We start from the raw sequence: 21,094 nt of genomic DNA, 5'->3' as shown, positions 1-21,094 counted from the left end.
CAATTTAAGTTGATTTTTATTTCATATGGTTGAATTAATTTCAAGACTTAAAATAGATTCATAAGAATAAATATGACAGATGACAGCTGACAAACTCAATTACAGATGTTTGTAAACAAACTTTGAGAAGACACGTGATGGAAGTTGAGTGGGCGTAAAACGTATTTCATGTCTTACAGAATTATTAAAAAATGATTCTTATATTGAAAAATGATCACAAACAGAACCTTTCGTTACTTATGTTGCAGCCAATCCCGGGTAGGTTTTTAGTTAGCTTGCCTGAAGCTTGACTAGTTCTTCGCGAGCTGGACATAATACGCTTATTTTGTTGTTAGCATGAGTGTTAGTATTGTCTGGTAGTCCTGCCTATTGTTCTTATAAGAGACATACGTTTTAATTAAAGTTAAAGATTCGGAATTAATTTTTATTTTTGGTCCTTCAGTTTGAAGGAACGCTGCAGACTTTAAAACCTCTAACAAGTCATACGGTTTTTAAATGATTTGTTTTAAAATCTGGGAAGCATGAATGGGTTATAGCTATCTATTATTTTAAGTTTAGCTACAGTGTATGATCAGTTATTTCTCTAATCAGTTGAGTTGATGTAGAAATTTATTATTAGTGTTACAGGATTTCTGCAAGCTTGCTTTAGAATACATTCAGAAAGGTCCCAATCCAAAACTCTACAATGTTGCTGCCCGTGAGTATTATTTTTCAGCTAGTGGTGTGGTTTTCTTGAGTGTAGTACCTAGGTTTAACCTATGTAATGCATAGAAATGTCATTTGCAATCGGTCTTCCACCTGGTGGCAATTAGTCCTCCCTTACTTCACTTCTCCCTTCAGCTTTCCCTTAGGTCCTTTGCATGTCTCACTTGCAATATTTCTCTCTCAAACCCATTCGACTCCTGCCCTGTCCTCACCAGAGCGAGTGCCTCTTTCTCCGTTCGCAGCCACTCCCCCCGGAGCTTGCACTCGCGATCTTTCGGTCCTCTGTACCCACCCCCTGGCTTCCCCGAGCCCCCCTCTCACTTTTCACCTTTAACAGCCTTAAGGCCCTGTCTCACTGTCAAATAGTTTCCTCCAATATATTTGACAATAGATTTGGAGGGATAGTATTGGATGGAAAATGGCTTCCAGTCTCATCCATCAAATAAATTTGGACAGAAAACTTCAAAAATTTGTTTTAAATCATGTCACACTACCAAACTAAATTTTTGGTCTGAGCTCTCTCAAACTTTCCAATTTTAATTTCATTTTGAAATTAAGTAACACATCAGAGTGCTGGATGGGATTTTTGAACTTGTTTTGCTGTTTGTGATTTTATAAATTTATTAAAAATATATAAATTTAACTCATAATATTCATTACACAATAAAAATAAATGTTCAGTGATTTTTTTAAGTTGTAGAAATTTAATTTCCTTTTTACAAATATAATTATTTTTCATACGACATTCATGCTATCATTATTTTAGTTATTTCACTTTTATAACCTCTTTATATAATCACCTATATGATCTTCGTCATTTTAAAGATTCATTGTGGTGGAAAAAGATGTCATTTCTTTTTTCGATAGGCACAATTTTGATTGGCTGATTGCATCCAACATCCAACATATTTTAGAACCTTTCCTATATGCAAAATTTTTTTATGGAAACTCGAGTCATCCAACTTGCCAAATAAACATGACTGCGCTAGTGACATTTCGATGTTGTCATAACAGTCCAACTTTATGGGACACAAAATATTGAAAGGTGTTGGAAATGAAAATTTGACAGTGTGACAGGACCTTTATCAACTTTTTCACCCTCCTCCCCCCTTTAATGTTTCCCACCTCAGCTCCCTAACCATCACCGATGGCCTATGCATCTCATCCTCTTCCCCTTCCCTTCTCCTCATACCCATGACCCATCTCGCTGTAGTATTGTATTGTTATATTGTAATCTTTTTTTTAAAGAAAAATATTTATTGTTTTGGTTTTCAGGCTCAAAAAATACCATTAATTGGTATCACAGCTCATAATATGGCCTAGGTTATTTGTAGGGAACACCTATAGGAATATAAAGCTAGTAGTAATAAAGTATTAGATGCAAAAGTATCTTGATTTTCATAATTTTTTTATATGCTCTGAATTGCTAAATTTTGTTTGGTGATAATGAAGATAGGTAATGTAATTTAGTAAAAAAAACTGTGGTAGTAAATTACAGCGTTGCAGAGCATTTGTGCAGTATGTCATAGAAAACCAAGGCTATAAACAGATATGTGAGACATTGAATTTTCAGTTGAAGAACCTGAAACGGTCATATTAAATTTTTTAATGAATGATGTTTTTTATTTTATTCAGTAGAAATTTGTTTTGGCAGGAATATTGCTAAACAGCAGATACCTGTTTTATTTTTACACAGGTACAAATTTCAGTAATATTTTACTGATCAACTTTTTTTTGGTGGATTATTCTCTGGAAATTTATTAAAGCTTGCAACCAGATTCTATTGCAAAAGAAATAAAGTATCCTTTAAGTGGAAGACATTGTTATTCGAAAATTTAAGGTCATGGTTTCACTAATGACTCGATATTGACATAATGGTGCAGCTATTGTTCGGTAATCAGGTCTCTTGCTCCTCAGCAAGGTGATCTGTGTTAGTTCCTGGGAGGTCGAAACTGGAGTTTTTGCGAGCTCGTTATTCTCAGAGTTCTCCCGTTCCCTCCACTCATTCATTTTGTCAATGCTCCATTCTCTTCTCGTCACCATCTCATCGTCTATTATGATGTTCAAGAGGCACTAAGCCTCAATTTATTCAACTTCATTTATTTTTATGTAGTCTATAAACAGTAGAAAAAAAAACTTTTGTTTTCCAGAAAAGTTAGATGTTCAGGTGGAATCCATTCGAGGCGCTGTTGAAGGGTTGGTGTTCCTGCTTGTCGAGAGCTGTAGAAATGAGGTAGGTATGTCACATGTGTCTACTGTGTACGTACTTTAAGGTGATCACGTTCTGATTCATCTGACTCATAGTAAGAGGCTCCTTGGTACTTGTAAGAGATGAGTTCAAACTTGCCAAGGTTTGAGCTCAAGTAAACAGTTTTACTCACTCGTGTCTACATATAAAAATCAAAATTTGCTGGTTCAACAGATCCTGCCAAAGCTTTTTCGTTAGTGTTTGTTTTAAAAAATTCATTCGCAGTTATAAAACTAGATTATTCCAAATGGAAATCTGCTATAATTTATTTTTAAAAAGTTAATTTTTTACAACCGGAAGAACCAATCACAATGACTGCGTTCGTGGCTTTGAGGTAATAGTTACAGATATAACAAACTATGTTTGTATGTTGTTATAGTACATGGGGTCATGGCCCGCAATTGCGATTGCAATAGGGAATAGCCTTCATTCTATTTTTAACTTATCGGTGCTTTGTGGTGCAGTAACTTGTATTTCTGTGTTATATGTGTATCAACATGCTTTTCAGTGTTATTTAGGTTTCATCACTATTCACCAATAAATCTTGCCCCTAGTAATCTGGCACCATTCAAGCCGATCACACTAAGATTTTTTCGATTGGATTCTGGCTGTTGACCTAGGTCACCAGGTCACATTACTGCACTGCTAGCATTTAAAGTTTGCTCAGAATTTATCATTGGTGTCAGTTTTCATTTCAGTACAGTTTCTTCTGTTTTATAGCGGGTTGCATTTTCTTATTCACATTTAACTGTTATTTCTAGATGACTAAACGCTCGTCTGTTTTTTCTTTCTATAGAGCGGCTTATTTCAACTTGTTTTAAATGTCATTGTACTGTGTATTGATTTGTCTTTGGTATTAATTTTAAAACTATTTTGACTTTTATATTTCAGCAACATTGCTAATCCGGCATGGCTGTGGTCTCTATGCACCAGATTACAGACTTTTCACTGCAGCAGTGTTTGCGTTTATGTATTAATTTTTTCCAAAGAAAATTAAAATATTTTTCCTCGAATATCAGTTATTTTGAACACAAATTATTCAATGCTTAGAGATGTTAGTTTTACAAAATAAAATATTTTTGAGAAAAGTTTCTAAGTTATATTTCCACAGAATCACGCATATAAGTTTTATCAGGCATTTTATACACATGTAAACAAATAACAAAAGAAGTGAGTCATTAGGTGGTCAAGAAAGACAATATATACTCTGTATACAGGCACACTCCATAAAATTCTATCTGCACTTTTTAACCTTTATTTATTAATTTTTTTAATTTTGCTGTACTATAATGCTAATGTAAAATTTAGAAGTGGTATAAAAAGTTTGTCATAGATGATACAGTGGAGGCCCGCTAATCAGTACACCTCTAGTCTGATGATCTAGCTAATCCGAATGACTTTATGGAAAAAAGTATTTTTAAAAAATCTTAAAATATGTTTGTATTTTAATAATTACATTTGATAATTTGACCCAATTATCAAAATGTTTAGTGATTTTGTGGTTTTTAAAGTGTTGTGGGCTACGTTACATAATAGTAATGCTTATAAGGATGTATTTTACTACATGCTGTTGCATCACTGCAATTATTTGGCTAATCCAAAAATACATATTGTAATCGGGACAAGTCTCGGGCCTCAATTAGTTCGGGTCACAGTGACTCCACTGTTAATACTAAACATTAAAACAGCATAGAAAGATTGTACTATTATCTTAGCATGTCACCCTATCTTAAATGATGTAAATCTATGTTGGTATTGGAAATAATAAAATTTCCTGACTTGATGTAAGCTTCTGGACATACGCCATTGCCGAGCACACGTACGTCCGTAGAAGAAAACTACACAAAATAGTACCCAAAAGACAAAAAAAAACAACACAAATTAAGGAAAAATAAAATTGCTGTTGTCAACAGGATATAAACACCACAAAATATTCCATAAAAGGAATATGGTCGACAAACAAAGAAAAACAAAGAAAAATGGACTAAGAGAATGAAAAAAAAACACAAATGATGACAGCACAAAAATATTGGAGAAAAAATAATCAGCACAACTCTTTCAAAGATAATGAATTTTTCTGTGTGAATACGTTGTTATATTTGCCGTTGTGGAAATGTTCTCGGCTGACGTCTCTGTGGACGGTGTTTGCGCTCGGCAGCTGAGCGAGCAGGACTTCAGGGACTTGGTGCTGGCGCTGGGCTTCGCCGAGGGCCACCAGCAGCAGCTGAGCGCGGTCTACGAGGACAAGAAGGGGGACGTGCGCTCCGCGCTGGCCCAGCTGACCCTCAGGGAGCCCCACTACCGCGACCTCGAGTGGAGGCTGGACGTCCAGGCGAGTCCACCGGCGTAACTCTCCGGCCTCGGCTCTTCCACGCTCATCTCCTTGTCGCTGATCACTAGAGACCTGCAAAATTCGCGGATTCATTCGGTGATAGGCCTGAATTCAAACATATAGTATATCTCTTAGAAAATTTTGCTATTGGCTTACTGTTCATTTGGACGAATCTAAACTGGTTATAAACCCTCAACCAAAGAAGTATCGAATCACAGACAAACCAGCTGAGACGACTTGCAAGTCGGTAGCGAATGAAATTGCGTTATTTGCCCGAGTGTACAGGGGTATGTGCAGTGTCTATCATGAAGACCATCGAAACCGCGAAATTTGCAGGTCTCTACTAATCACTAATATTAATATCGTGGGCTTAGTGGAAAAAAGTCGGTAAGTCCAATTTCTGTAAAAAAGACTGTTAGTTCACTTACCAAGTTTTTGCTTGCCTAGAATAGCGTTATAATGGACTTGCCGAAATAATGCTAGAAGAAAACGTCCACAATCATTCATTATTTGGACTTCGGAACGTTTTTCTTGGCGAAGTTATTGCCCTTTACAACTTCATCTGTGAAGTGAACTCATTTTCACAAAAAAATGGACTTACCAATTTTTTCCATTAAGCCCACGATATAGTCATCATCATCATCTCAAACTCGCGGAGGCCGGGTAAAAAAGAGGCCTGTTGAATTATTTTGTAAATGTCTGGTGAGTGTATTGAGGGCCTTGCATCCCACAGTCCGCACAGAGGTTACGTTAACCACGGAAGGGGGTGGGGCTGTGGTAAGACACTCCGCTCTAATTCTGAAGGACTCTGTTTGGATCCTTGGCCATCCATTCCCGATTTAACTTTTCATAGTTTTTCTAAATAATTGTGTGGATGGTTCCTTAATGTAGGCCACAGAATTCCCGAGATTCCTCTAGTCGTGATCTAACGGTTAGTAAGACATTCAATCAAAATCTTCCTTTTTCATACAAATTTATACAAATAAAATTTTTTAGTTTTTTTATACAAATGTACAGTTTTACTTCGAACTTCGTGAAATTTTACACACTTAACCTTCAAAACAAGAGCAAGGTCACTGTCTACATAAGATTAAAAAAAAAAAAAAAAAAAAAAAAACACCTTCATACCTCATTTCCAGCCCTTAAGGTAGAATTTTTATAAGATGGAAACTACTTAATGTACATCTCAATTTCGAAAAAAAAAATGTCATCCTTAATCTTTCAGTGCCAGTATTCATTTAATGTTTCTTCCCTGCGGCCGCCAGACGTTTTAAATTCCTAACTTAAAAAAAAAAATACTTTCTTGTATTTTGTTTATGAAACTTGAATTTTGATTTAAGTATCTTTTTTTGATTCGTAAAAGAAAACTTGCTCTGTTGAGAGTTTGCATCCGCCCGAGTAGATCTGAACACAGCAGTATTTGGTCGACGGCACGTCGGAGGTGGACAACTGGGGCTGGTTGCAGCTGGGGTCGAGGGCACTGCGGCAGCAGGTGACCCCGCTGGTGACCATGAAGCTGTCGCTGGACTCGGGCCGGCAGGTCTGCCTGCAGACGGACCCCGTCAACCTGGCGCACGCCGCCGAGGTCCTGGAGGGGGCGCTGCTCGAGAGCCGGAGCCAGCACTCGCGCCGCGTCGCCCGCAGCTTCGAGTGAGCCGGCGTTCCCCTCCTGGCACGTGCCGCACCGTCACACACCATTCCTCTCCCAACGACACGGGGCGTGGTACGTAGGTCCTGAAAGTCACGGCACTGAAGGACTCCGTCGAAAAACTGTGGAAATGTCATCAAAAAAAATCTCGGAAATAAATGTCACTGTGCTGTAAATCACAACATATTTGATATAACGTGCATTTTATTTTCACACCACATTCCAGTTTATAGTTTGCAGATTTACTGTAAATGGACAATCTGGGCGGTAAGCAGATTCAATATAAACGGACAGTCTGGGCGGTAAAAGATAAGACGTATTTTAAAAAAAATTTCATTCCGTCTTATTCAAAAGGAAGTAGCTAAAATTGCAACACGGTAAGAATTCTGAAATTTGTATGAGTGAACTGGATACAATATAAAATAAAGAGAATATTCCATGCTCAAATTTTTTTTTGTATTTGATATTCTATGAAGATTTGATTTCTTCAAGAGAAACCAAAAAATATATGTTTTAATTGCCAAGGAATTAAAATACAGACTAAAATGGATGGATAATCTAAATCACGACCGTTACTGACGGCCGCTACTGACTTATAACGTTAGGCATTCAGTGAGTGCAGTGTAACGTTGGTAGTTTTGGGAATTAGTTTAAATTGATACTGGTTGTTTTCTGTAAAAATGTTATATATGTTTTTATTATGAAAAATTGTAAGTAACATGGTTAAGTTAAGGAAAAGTAAAGGGATTCTGCTTGTGGGTTTACCTAGACGTCACGTCAAAGTTATCTTTCTGACTTTACTGATAGGGATGGGGCAATCAAATTCTCAGATTCATCCTCAGTATTTAAAAGATTTAATACTTGAGGGAAAAGTTTGATAATATTCTTACAGCACAGTTGTTCCGTGAAGTAATAATTTTTTAGATATCTATACTAACCCAACCAACCATCCACTATGTTTTGAACAAAAAATATTTTTAATGTATCTAACCTAACATAATCAATTATCACGATTTAACATACACATGCAGACCCACAAGGGAAAGGAAAAATGGTGGCGGCAATGTCAATGCACAGGTATTGTGATGTAAGTTATAACGGTGATTTCTCAGAAACCAGTATGAATTCGGAAACACTTGTCTTCAAGGTAAATACAGGAATGTCTTTAGTGTTTGAAAAAAGTATTTTCAGAATTTTATTATTACTTTATGGAAAAACCATGCTGTAAAAATATTACTTACTAAAAGATTTGAAGAAAAATATTTGAATTAGGGAAATACGAAAATTCAAACACAAGCAGGTGTGTGGTTGAAAAGGACTTCATTATTTATCCCTACATAAGCATATTTTTTTTTTTTTTTTGTATTTTCACCAGCTACAGTGCTCTGAGGATGTTTTATTCTTAAGCACTCCAGGGAATATTTTTGACACAAAGAAATTATTTATATCCTGAACATGTAAATATTAAGGATGGAATTTCTATTCTTTTAAAGATTTTTTTCAAGGAAAAAAGAGGGTATGTAGTAATTATAAATATCCAACACTGACAAGTCTGAAGTTTACTAGATCTATTTTTTTCCTTCACATCCATCTTAATACCATTTCCAAAGTTTGTATGTTGACTTGTAATTATTTATTAAAATTACGATGTGCAGGTATTGATTCTGAAAGCAAAAGAAACATTTAAATGGTTGAATGATTTAACACCATAGTTAACATTTTTCATTTCTTGTATCTTATTTAATTTTGAATTCCAGACACCTAAGTTCGGAATTGAGGGGTTGATTCGAGGAGTGATACAATTAGAGATTCAAATTCGAGAAAATAGAGATTCGAACCATCACTAAAAACTACGTACCATATTCCTGGCAGGTAATGAGTTTCTATATGATAGGGGTGTTTGAAGATCACTTTTCTAGGGTCGAAGTCGAATTCTGAATCTTCAAACTTCCGAAGTTTGAAGTTGAATTTATGACTTTTCAACAGAAGTGATTGCAATTTTTTCACAGTCTGATATCTGTACTTAAATTTTTTTTAATGTTATCAAACAAACATCTCTATATTAGTAACACACTGGTTTAGTAGAAATAGAAATGTATGTAACTGGATTATTTTGATTCAAATGTTAACAGTATTTACGAGAAATCAATCACAAGAGTTTAATATTACTAATTGGAAGGTGCTGATTATTTACAGTTTAGCTTAAGATGTAGCCTACTTCTGGAGCTATCCATGGTGAATCAGAAATTTCAAAATGATTTTACTAACTGTAAAGTAAAATATTAAAGAATCTTTTGAAATCTGGTTTACAAACTTACTAAAAAAAAAATGGGGAAGGGGGAATAAAGTGAGTTGAGATAATATGTACCTAATTAAAACAGTGCATATTAATATCAAATTATTTTGAAGTATAAAAATAACTTACATGATGATGTTTTCAGAATCTTTCTGCAAGTTTTGCAGATATAAGTTTTATTATCATCACTCCTATCAAAGAATAAATATATTTTGTTCTTTAAAAAAATTCATGCAATGGGGAAATTTGATTTAATTCAGTTTTTTGGACATATATGCCATTACAGTTTTGCATTGTTTGTCATGGAAAATTTCTGAAAAATAAAAAAAAAAGACGATAAAAAATTCACAGAAAACAAGAATGAATCAGCTGATGTCAGACAAACGTCACAACTGTTGTCACTGGAAATCTTGTGTTTGTCAGTGCTATCGTCGTCGTGTGGTCCATAGCACTTATTTATGTATCTTCATCGCTGAGTTTATATGTTTGCTGTGTTGTCCAGGTGTGTTGTCAGCATGCATTTAATCTGTCTCGTCATTGTTAGCCCACTGTGTTCGTCTGTGTTGTTATATTATTTTTTCCATGACTAAGTTCCTTCAATGGATTTCTTGTGCTGTATGATATTTATATGTTGAACATTGTTTGTCCGTGCTGTCGTCATTCTGTTGTCCACAATACTTGTTAGTTTCATCGTTGACGTTGGTTCTGTTTGTCCGACATCAGCTGATTCAGTCCTGTTTTCTGTGAATTTTTTATCTTCATTTATTTTTTCTGAATTTTTTCATGACAAACAGTGCAAAACTGCAATAGTGTATGTCTAAAAAACTGCATTAAATAAATAATATATTACATTCATCGGCACACGGTACTTTGAGACTGTTTGCTTGTACTCGGGATAGGATCGTCTTCCTCATGATCGCGCTTGCTTGCAGCCAATATCACTTCCATTATATCTAGATATTCACATGAACGTAATCAGAATAATACTGCGGAATGTATGGATTGATATTTTACCTCTCAGATGTTAAACTATCAACGACGTTTTTCGTGTAGGGTGTACATATGGGGAAAAAAATCTCCAGCCACCCCATGAGTTTTGATGTTAAATAATATTGCTAAAAGCCAAATATTGTGTTGGAACTGTTCATTAGGGCAAACAGAAATTTTTTGAAATGGTCAATTCCGACATCTGCTGCGGAAATCCGTGTACATCAATATGCCGAAAACCACATTTTAGAGGATTTAGTATGATATTTCATTTTGCAACAAATAAATTGGAAAAAAAAAAGAAAAAAAGAAAGGATCCACCACTTCTACTAATCTAACTTAAATATCATTTTTGGACCACAAAAATGTTTACATTTCAAACACCAGCAATGCAGTATAAACAATTGTAACTACCCGAAAACTGTTTAATGCTGAAACTGAAATCAACTTTTACGTAATTTAATATTGAGGTTAAGTTTGGACACGCACAATAACATGCTTATGCTACCAAATTGGCCAACCACTGTTAGAAATTTTTATGACTATTTGATATCTTGAGGCGATTAGCTTTTAAGTCCATCAGTAGAATGGTAATGAGGAGTGATAAATGAGATCAAATGAAACTGTGCAATAAAAAAATTAAATGTTTTGTGTGAGAATCAGAAATGAGATAAAGGAATACTTGGCTCTTTAACAAACATTTGGAATATAATTAACAATGAGAGTGAGGATATATTTAACTTCAGCAGCAAACCTTGGTTTGGAATGGAAAGAAATCACGCGACATACATAATGTGTGGATTACAGTGAAATGTTTTATCACAATCTAGACATTTATAAACTCTGATAATGGGCTGTAACTTTAAAGCAAAACTGCTTGATTTTTTCTCCCTATCATTTTGTCAAGTGCTATGAGAGTAATATCAATTGAAAATCTGTTTACTTCAACTAGGACAGGAAAGGAAAAAATTTAGGGGGAAAAAAAATATATTTTTAATCTTGCTGGGGAGATTTATTTTCAATGCAATACAAAAAAACTACACAAGTCACCGTCGTTTATGGCCCTAAGAAAGCTAGACAACAAAATAAAACTTAACAGTTTTAACATATTTTACAATAAAAGTAGAGGAAAAAATATATTTTTTTTTACAAATTGTACAGTTTTGCATGGAAATGCCTGTCCTCTCAGCCGTCGGCCGCGTGTCCGCCGCTTCCTTGCCGCCAGTCTGCCGTGTCGTCACCGACACCAGGGGAGCGTTTCGATCGCTCGAGACGTCCCCCGGTTCGGTCGGGCAGAGGGTAAATCAAGAGTTCGTGCCGCACAGCAGCGTATCACAGATGTGTTGACAAGAAAAGTTCCCACCACTTCACAGAGAACTCGTTTCCTTCCCCCGGGCCGTCCGTCGCGTGGGCGTGGCGTCGGGCTCTCGCGCCCGGCAGGCACGGCAGGTGCGAGAGCAAAGCCACGGGTCCCCCCGCGAGGAGGGGGAGGGGGAGGGGGCATGCAGGTCGGCTTGCCGTGTGGTGCGAAGAGGGGGGCTCGAGGAAGTGTCTACGCAGACGTGCTCTTGTCGTCGCTGACCTGGGTGACTCCCGAGGCGACAGAGGTGTTGTCGTCACCGGTGTTGGAGCAGGCGAGGCTGGGGAACTTCTTGTACAGGGCTTGTCTGTACTTGGGGTGGCTGCGAACAAATATACAAGGGTTCAAGTCACGTGGTGTAGTCGAGGCAGTACAGCTCTTACCTGCATTAGTACCTAGTTCCTCGACTTATGATCAGAACTAAAATATTTGATAAATTGGTCAATGTTCGTTTATGCGCATTAAAATAATATTTAGTACGATAAAATATTTTCATATTTTACAACAGTGTGATAATTTGGCCTTGTTCGATGCAAGCCAGCAGATAACTAGGCTCATGATGACGATATTCAGGCATGTGGCGGAAGAATTCTGAAAGTACCTAGGTCGTAAACAGGATTCTAAAAAAATGTTCATATAAGTGTGAACCAGCTACATACAAGTATGTACGAAAAAGGTAGGGTAATATGTCGCTTAGCTATGCTCATGGGTATAAAGCCACAGGAGCTCTGAGTTTATAGTTGGCTCCATACCACTTGGGTACAGACTCAAGAGATGCCTATAATTGGAACTAAACCTCAGATACTCGCCACATGAGTATTAAATCTCAGTGATCATAGCTTCTGAAAAATCAGCGTGGGTAGGCTGCAAGATCTGAACACAATCTAGTTTTAGTTTTAACTTTACTTTTTTTTTTTTCCTTAGGAGATACCAGTTCACTGGCTCTAAGAAGAGAGAACTTCAGAGCATGAATGTATGTGCTTGAGAGAACAAACTTTCTTTTCTCGAGCAAGAATTTAAAGCAGGCACCTCATTCCATGTTGCTACGGATAATAAATTATATATCTCTATTTGGAGGTAGCTAACGTTAACTGCATACTAATAAAAGTTGAACTCTAGCGTTGCTCAACGTACTGCACCACCCTCTCACCTGATGCCATAAACGATGGGGTTGTAGACAGCGTTGGCCTTGGCGAACAGAGATCCCCAGATGGTCACGAGGGGAGTGATCTTCATGGTCTCGAAGATGCCGGAGTAGTTGATGACCAGGTATGGGGTCCAGGCGAAGAACCACAGGGAGATGGTCATCAGAGCAACCTTTTCGACAAAAGGAAACCAAAAATAACGATCAGGTCAAGCTCTGAAAGTTTCCACAGTTTCGTTTCTTTGGTGAAAGTCAGTGACGTATTGAAGGCATGAGCGTCCAATCCAAAAAAGCATGTTTGAGAATTCCCTCGCATCCTCTCGCCTGTCCATCGTAAATTTTATTTGATGCAGTGACTTTAAATGGCAAATTACCTATGTTATCTTTAAAACAGCAAAGTATCCGTAAAGTTAGACGGATGTAAAAGATTGTTTCGAGTAATGATCAGCACAACCTAAGTTAAGACTACTGTCTTCAAAAATAATCCTGGTAACGTGCATGCATGAACTTAATACAATGGGTGTACCTGATCTCTCTAAGAGCTGTAATGAGGCTGTCACTCACTACCAGTGCAACATGATACAGCGAAACATGAACGGAATACTTCGAAGTCATCGTGACCACGGAGGCGTGGTGATTGCTTGGGTTCGGTGGGAGCGAGCAGATGTTACTGCGGTCACCTTGGCGAGCTTGCACTCGGCGCTGGTGTTGGCCGCCTCGGCCGACCTCAGGGACGCGACGTTCATCTTCTTGGCCTGGTCCCTCATCTGCTTCTCATGGGCAGCCACAGCCTGCGACACACACGTCGGTTCAACGCCAACCCCTGTCGCTCACCATCTGCGAGGGTCAATGTATCCATGTTTGTAATTATTCAGTTGGATTGGTATTCAGAATAAAAAATAATATTCAAAGTTTCAAAGTTGTATTTTAAAGCAATATATATTTTATTTTTTTTAACGAAAAATAAAATCTTTCTCATTTCAGCCTAGGGGCAGGAAACTATTTTTTTTTCTTAATGAGCAGTGAACTTTATCAAGTGAATACCAGACATTGCTTAAACTCAAATATGTGCAGTTTCTTAAGTCTAAGGTTACTTGGGAAATATGAAGTGTCCGGACTGACGTGCACGCTCAACAAAAGTTGCTGCGGTCGAAGCTCGGACACGAACCTGCACAATGAAGAAGTACGAGTAGATGATGAGCAGCAGGGGGCAGAAGTAGACGAACCACGAGTAGACGAGGATGTAGCTGCGGCTCGTCCAGTTCTTGGTGATGTAGTCGGTGCCGCAGGCGGTCATGTTGCCTTCAGGCACGTACCTGCACAGCCGTTTCGGCAGGCGTTGAGCTCTCCGTGCCGAGAGAACATCACCTTTCATCACGGATTCGAGAGGTGGTCATGTAGGGGTGTTTTTTAAATGCTGTCTCTTAAGACGAAGGGTGGTCAACCATCTGGTAATGGGAGCATATCAAAAGACAAAATATCTGGCTGGCTAAATCCCTATCTACTGTAACTTGATTTTCAGCTTCTAATTTTAATATGCGCTTTACATTTATAAATATTATTACAAACGCCATCTTGCATTGGTTATGTTGTGCTTCTTGTTTGATTCCTATGTTAGGTTGTTTATCCCCAACTAGCAGACCACAAAATGGTGTGGACAACCCTGCTCTAGACTACGTTCTTCCCTGAGACATAGATGGTAGTTGAGCCTGCATTCGCAGCTTTGCGGCAGAACAGGACTGAAACAAGTGTTCAGATTTAACTGAAATGTAAAGTGTATGTATCGAGTGAAAAAAGTGTTAACATTGACATGTTTTATTTCCCGTCTGAGACAGTGGATCTGAGTTAGTTAAGGGCAGACTGCAGAAAAACCAGCCTCAAATACTCACGAAGAAATGAAGTGAGGGAAGCAGGAGCGGAACGTTAGGAACAGAAAATTCGGAGTAAATTGACAAAACCCAACTTCGTTTATCTAGGGGATATATATAAATGTGTGTGTGTGTGTGTACATACATACATACACACACACCTATACATACACATGCTTGGATGGGAATTAAAGCAGGAATTCCTCAACAGTGGTAGGTCAATGACTAACCATGTAGCTATTTGGGGCTATCATATCCCAGCCACCTTTAGCACCACATACAGCTTTTAAAATAATAAAATTTGTATATACCCACAGAAAATGCAATGTCCATCCATATTGGCTATCTAAAGGTAATACACCAATCTGTGAGTATGTAAGCTGGAACACTCGTATGTGTTCTTTGTGAGTGGTAGCTAGCAAACAAGGTGTCTGGTGCTCGGGAGAAGCTCGCGTACCTGTTCCAGCCGAAGAGAGGAGCAACGGTCCAGCCAATGGACATTGCCCAGACCAGGAGTATCCTGACCATCGCCGTCTTGTTGGTCATGGGCTTGGCCGACAACCCCTGGAAGAGAGAGGGGCAAGGATTTCCTTCTCGCTCCCCGAGACGTGAGTGTCATAGCAAAATATGATTTGGAAGGAAATGAGATAAAAAAGAATCATTTTACTGTGATGACTACTGAACTCTTGGGCTTATCTTCCACGGTTTGTCTTTATGATACATCATTTGCCATGAATTACAAATAAAGTTTTTAGACTTTAAGTAATTTGGTATTTAACTTAGAATACCATCGAAACCAACTACCACTATCAACCAAATTATAATATTTTGTTGAAATCAACCTGTTAAAAGATTCTTCACACAGACTAAAAAGACACAACAGTATTTTACGTGTCTCTCAGGGATACCTTGGTTACAAACAGAAACACAGCCACAACAAGTGTTAAGCAAAAGTAAGACTTTACCTTGACGATGACGTTGTACCTATCCATAGCAATCATGGTCATGGTCCAGATGGAGCCACATCCGAAAAGAGAACCCAACAGTCCGTAGATTTCACACATGAAGGGTCCTGGCAACACAAGACAGAAGCAATAACGCGTCAATTTGCTGTGTCGACCTTGCAAGCCGACAATTCAATAGCATGTTAGCATTCAAATCAAGTCGTACGACGGCTTACCTGTTCTGATTATAAATGTGACATTTTAATGATGCCATAGCCCAGTGTTTATAGTGATTTTATAAATATACAGAAGATATTTGGAAAAATGACTTAAGGTTATAAGGTACTGTCTTCAGAACTTATGTTTACAACTGGAAAAAAATTAATATCAAAGACACAAACTTTGATCACCCCAAAGATATAGAATTAAATGGATAAATTTCTCTTGTAAATGATATATGTGCTTATTTACCACAAGGCACTATGATAGTTGAGTGGTCAAGCCACTGGTGTACCAATGGGTTTTCTCGGAGTTCTCCTGTTTCCCTCACCCTTTCGTTCCATCGGTGCTTAGTAAACACCTTTAATCGTCTCTAATAACCTCCATGTCAACGAGACTTTCATCTCAATCCATTTCCATTTACCGCAGCTTCTTTAAAGGGCCCGCCATGTCAGGGAATTATATGTATTTGAGGGGTGGGATGCTCGCTGGTGTTTCTAGCATGGTGTCTTCTCTAAGAGCAAGAACTGTTGTGCATAGGATAACTGTGAAATTTGAGCGATAACCATAATATCAGATGCCGGAGAAATGAAGATAAAGGTGTAATGCAAGTCACTTGAGTGCTTTTAAAAATGTGTACCGGGCGTTCCATTTCTAAAAATTAATCTTAAAAACATGCTTGTTAGCAAATTACACTCTTCTAAAAATACAGTTTCGAAACCGAACTACCCATCGCCCTCAGCGCATTGCAAAATTCTTTTTGTAAACGGACCCCACTCGGATGTCTTGAGCAGTTTTCAAATCATGTGGTTTCTTCTTAAGCTCTGCGCACCGTGTGTGTGCCCGAGTAGGCGGGCCCCGCAAGAGCTCCGGCGCGTGGAGAAGTGTTTGTCCGGCTCGGCAGAAAGCAGCAAGCCCTACTCACCCAGCACCCAGGTCTCGTAGTAGCAGTTGATGACCATGGGCGGGGACATGGAGAACATCATGAGGAAGTCAGAGAAGGCCAGGTTCACCACCAACAAGTTGGACGGTGTCCTGAGCGACTTCGTCGTCGAGAAGATGTAGATGACCATGCCGTTACCGATGACGGAGATGAAACCCAGAACCCCGATGACAAACCCCAGGAGGCCGTGCCATAAGGGGTTCAGGGGAGGGAATTGATACCTGTCAACAGACACATACATCTGAAGCGCTGAAGAGTCCATAGCGCTCCGTGTGTGCATTTTACACTTGGAGCATTGATTCTAACCTTGGCATTCTTGAAACAATATGTGCATTAACAATTCATGAAGGGTGAGTATATTTATTGGAAAATACTGGTGTGTTAAAGACAAGTTCTCGAATCAGGAGTGTATGCAGGATTTCATTTTAAATTGGGGGAGGGGGGTGGTTATAACCACTTTTCTCACTGTTTGCTTTTAAATTCTTTCCATTTGTTGGTGGCGATGATATAGATATTTTTAGGATTTGGTGGTGGGGGGGGATAATCCCCATCATCTCCCCACCCTCTGTTTTTGAAGCATTATCTACATTCTACCCAGCTGATTTTGATATGCTCTAACTTGTTCTATGGCAATGCAATTCTCAATCTTAAGATGTCATTACATTTTTTCAACCATCTGTATTAAAATTAAATCAACTTGATAATATACACAGCAAATTGCTTAGTGCTGCTAAAAAAGACAGCTTGTAACAGTTTTCGATATTATCTACCCACAGACAACTTCATTGTAACTTTTATGTAGGTTTCAAAATTTTCACCTAGGTATACACTATTAATGATTTTGCAAAACTAATAATGTTTCTGTACATTTATATTGAACCTCAGTCTAGCACAGCGTATATCACAAGGGGTGGTCCGGCAAGTGTTGGCAGGCGTGAGTACTCACCAGTGGGCATCAACGAGGTACAGCATTTCCGGCGGCACTTTGTCCACCACGGTCTGGTTGCCAAAGCCGCCTTGACTGGCCCATGAGTAGGCGCTGAAGCTCGGCTCGGAAATCACAGACATGGCTACTGCAAACACACGGTTCAACAAAAAACCATTCAAAAATTGATAATTTTTTTAAATATGTATAATTTAAATGTTTTAGCCTAAATTAATTTTTTTCAAATAATCATTGATAGCCCAGTAAAAAAAATAAGAAAAATACAGGAGTACTTTCAAAAGAAATAAAGTACCAAATGGGTAATGAAAATTAGATTGCGAAGGATTCCTACGCCCCAGATTTTTTTAAGGGTAAAAACAATTTATCTGAACCGAAAAGTTTGGAATGTTTTAACCCACAAAAATAACACGCTAAAAGATGCTACCACTGTTGTACCTTATGAAGTTGGAAAAATTTTTACAGCGGAAACTGAAGAAAATCTTTACGAACTACTTCAGTTCTCGACAAAGTGGGAGGTCCGCCAGGAAGTCCGAGAACTCTTTCGAATGCGGCTCGAGGTGTCCGTGCTTTTAAAGGCCTCTTATATAAAAGCTGACGCCGCTTTGGGTTGCCCCCCCACCAACTTCCAAGTCGTCCCGACCAATCAATACGTCAGGAAGAAGGCTAACTTAATAATGGGGCTTCCTCGTTTCTTGGCACGCTACTTCCGACTTGGGGCTAACAAGATGAGGTGAGGTTACCTAATGTGGGATGTGTGGAAACATCTTCAAGACGTGCCATACACTGTTTACATACTTTTGTGTATTTTTTTATTTTTATTTGAACATGATTAGGGCTCAAATAAACTTACACTTACAACGTATCACAATGTAAAATGGACGTTAATAACTAATGATTGGGCCACACCACCAGAGTCCAGAGCGACTTTTACTTAAGTAGTACGCTATTTTTTTTATTTTGGTGTACTTCACTGGAGGAACGTGAACCCAACAATTGCACTTGCTTGGGCCATAGCACTGGCTTCTGGTTGAAAGCCTGTGTGTGGACCACAGGCGACTACCGAGTGTTGTCAGTCTGGCTTAGGGACGGGGTTTGCTAGTGTGTGTCTATGCCTGTGTATGTGTGTACACAAATATATTACATATATTTTAGGGATCTGCAAGTACTCGAAAAATATTCTGTATTCGTTAATAATTGGTTATTCAATTCAGCGTTTTAAAAATAGTATTTATATATATATATATATGTGTGTGTGTATATATATATGTGTGTGTGTGTGTGTGTATATATGTGTGTGTGTAGAGACACACACACACACACACAAATAAATTTGTTACTAATATCTAGAGCAAGTGAGACTCACAAAAAAATTAAGTGACAAGAATGAAAGATATAAGAAGCCAAGGAAATTTATTGAGAATTTTGAATTTGTCTTCTACAACATAGTACGTAGGGTACATGCTTTTTATTAATAAGTGATTATGATTAAAAAAATCTGTATATTTATTTAGATGATCAGTTTGATCAACACAATTATATATTAATCAAACTGAAAATTTTCCTGGTTTAAGATGTATTGCCATTTTTTTTGTAGTTTTCTGCATTTTATGCATCTCTATAATGGTTCTCTTGCTCCATTTTCGCATAACTGTTTTTACGTATTTTTTTTTTTTTGGATTCATGTAGGTTGTAAAAGAAAAAAAAAATATTCAGTGTATTTTAATTTAATTTGAAAAATTTTATTTTCAATAATAATTTGCTATTTTATTCAAATAAAGAAACGGGATTTGCAGAAGCATATTATGTATTATATATACATATATAATATAAACAAATGAACAGGACCATCACGAGGGAATGGCAATGGAGGCAAAATCCCCAGACATCAGTGAACCCCAGTTCAGTTCTGAAATATATTTTTTTATATATGTGTTTACCCTGAAAGTAGGGAAAAAATTACGTCTATTGTTAAAAAAATCCATTGGAAACCTTGTAAGTTATGTGTTATGGATATAGTTATGGGCAAGGTAACGTTTATTATTTATACTTTTTTTAATGTTGGGATTTGTAAAATTGTACATTTAATAATGAGGAGTGGGTCCAAAAAATTATTTCGTCTAGGTCCTTAGTTTCTTTTGTCGACCTTGCATGTGGATGCACATACACAAACACACAAACTTAAACAACCAAGGGTTGATCCAGTGATGTTTTGAGGAAGGAGCTACATTGTCTATAAAAAAAAACTGCCATAAATTGACTTAAGCATCCGTTGACTGTTACCATACGTAGAACATGCATGCACAGTGACCTGAATAATCCACGGGTTCAGTAGTCTCTAGGATAGTCTCCACAGTCCTCTACTCACTCTGGCAAAGTCTCTTTCTGATTGGTTGCTGACCTGTGCAGAATATGAATTCAATACTACTTTGGCTGAGGAGGTCTGGAGTCCTTCACATTAAATGTGAGCCAATAGCAGAAGTGCAAAGATATAAGTATATGAAACTTAGCCTATCGCGAGATTGATCCGCAAATTTTTCCAGTGTCTATGAATACATATTGTTCACCAAACAGTATTCTACAACTTATTTTAGATTTTTCACCTCATGATCAATTGTACATCTATTCATGTGTGTCAAAACTCTCAGGGCCGGCACGTCCATACAGGCGAACTAGGCAACCGACTAGGGCGCCAAGTAGCTTGGGGCGGCGCAGCACGACACACAACAGCTGATATAATACGTTTAACGATTATTGAAACTAGATGAAAATGGATTTTTGTAACAGTTTGGAATGTTTATATTGATATAAGTAATTATTTAAAGTCCACGGTGACCTGTTTATGATTTGTAATAAGTAAAAAAAAAAAAAACACAAGCCTGCTTACATTTGATTGTTGACAAAATCTTAGGCTTACGTGATGTATTTTGAGGCAAGGAAATTTTTCTTTTGGTGGTGTCCGGGGGGGGGGGATTAAGGTTTTTCGCCTAGGGCGCCAATTTTTTGCACCAGCCCTGAAAACTCTGTGTTCGTATTGCAGTAAGGAGCGATGTTCGAGTTGTCACGGCTACCCCTTTGGATCCGCTACTGCTTACAAAACATGCCGAAAATGTTTTAAGATTCGCGACACATCCTGTGCTTTATATTTAAAAAAAAAACTGCTGAAAAGCATTGGCTTTTTTTTATTAATTAACTTTATTTGATTGATCATTAGATAAAGACTTTGAGTTTTTAAATTTTCAAGTACCTACTTGGTTTTTGCATTCTTTATTCACTTTTTTTTTTCAGCTCGTGCAAATTTTGTCAAATCAAATTTCCATGCCATTGAGTCCAGTCCATGAAGAAAAATACTAACCATTTTTATGGTCAGTGGCGGATCCAGTCAGGGCCACAACTAGAATCTCTGGCACCCGGGGCATGAATGGATTCATGCGCCCCCCCCCCTCCTCTTTTTTTG

General features: G+C 37.8%; 2 protein-coding genes across 4 annotated transcripts; one reads left to right on the top strand and one right to left on the bottom strand.

Annotated features, from left to right (window-relative positions):
- Positions 1–79: 79 nt before the first annotated feature.
- On the top strand, positions 80–7,129 carry LOC134531925 (COMM domain-containing protein 2-like). Of its 2 annotated transcripts, none has more exons than XM_063367971.1 (5): positions 80–258; positions 620–697; positions 2,856–2,938; positions 5,112–5,285; positions 6,751–7,129. In XM_063367971.1, exons 1-5 carry the CDS (start codon positions 192–194, stop codon positions 6,937–6,939), a joined length of 591 nt encoding a protein of 196 aa, XP_063224041.1. In that variant the 5' UTR covers positions 80–191; the 3' UTR covers positions 6,940–7,129. The 2 variants fall into 2 exon arrangements, with proteins under 2 accessions (XP_063224041.1, XP_063224040.1); XM_063367970.1 differs by having other exon boundaries at positions 105–258; positions 2,856–2,942.
- A 4,077-nt stretch (positions 7,130–11,206) lies between these two features.
- On the bottom strand, positions 11,207–18,324 carry LOC134531924 (opsin-1). Of its 2 annotated transcripts, none has more exons than XM_063367967.1 (9): positions 18,076–18,324; positions 17,641–17,767; positions 16,677–16,915; positions 15,554–15,660; positions 15,046–15,152; positions 13,889–14,036; positions 13,401–13,511; positions 12,727–12,893; positions 11,207–11,898 (listed from the first exon to the last, which is right to left on the bottom strand). In XM_063367967.1, the coding sequence occupies exons 2-9, from the start codon at positions 17,760–17,762 to the stop codon at positions 11,769–11,771; spliced, it is 1,131 nt and encodes a 376-aa protein (XP_063224037.1). In that variant the 5' UTR covers positions 17,763–17,767; positions 18,076–18,324; the 3' UTR covers positions 11,207–11,768. The 2 variants fall into 2 exon arrangements, with proteins under 2 accessions (XP_063224037.1, XP_063224039.1); XM_063367969.1 differs by having other exon boundaries at positions 17,641–17,764; positions 18,076–18,197.
- Positions 18,325–21,094: the final 2,770 nt, after the last annotated feature.

The sequence above is a fragment of the Bacillus rossius genome, chromosome 5 (assembly GCF_032445375.1).
Source record: "Bacillus rossius redtenbacheri isolate Brsri chromosome 5, Brsri_v3, whole genome shotgun sequence".
NCBI classification, from domain to species: Eukaryota; Metazoa; Arthropoda; class Insecta; order Phasmatodea; family Bacillidae; genus Bacillus; species Bacillus rossius.
Note: the sequence above shows the minus strand (reverse complement) of the source record. Positions and strands in the feature narration are given on the sequence as shown.

Excerpts from the sequence above, each read along its gene's own strand:
- LOC134531925 (XM_063367970.1), top strand. The coding sequence starts at position 192 with ATGATTCTTATATTGAAAAATGATCACAAACAGAACCTTTCGTTACTT. Across the intron at positions 259-619 it reads TATGTTGCAGCCAATCCCGG|TGTTACAGGATTTCTGCAAG; the intron begins GTAGGTTTTTAG and ends ATTTATTATTAG. Across the intron at positions 2,943-5,111 it reads GAGCTGTAGAAATGAGGTAG|CTGAGCGAGCAGGACTTCAG; the intron begins GTATGTCACATG and ends TGCGCTCGGCAG.
- LOC134531924 (XM_063367967.1), bottom strand. The coding sequence starts at position 17,762 with ATGTCTGTGATTTCCGAGCCGAGCTTCAGCGCCTACTCATGGGCCAGT. Across the intron at positions 16,916-17,640 it reads TACCTCGTTGATGCCCACTG|GTATCAATTCCCTCCCCTGA; the intron begins GTGAGTACTCAC and ends GTCTGTTGACAG. Across the intron at positions 12,894-13,400 it reads CCGAGTGCAAGCTCGCCAAG|GTTGCTCTGATGACCATCTC; the intron begins GTGACCGCAGTA and ends TTTGTCGAAAAG.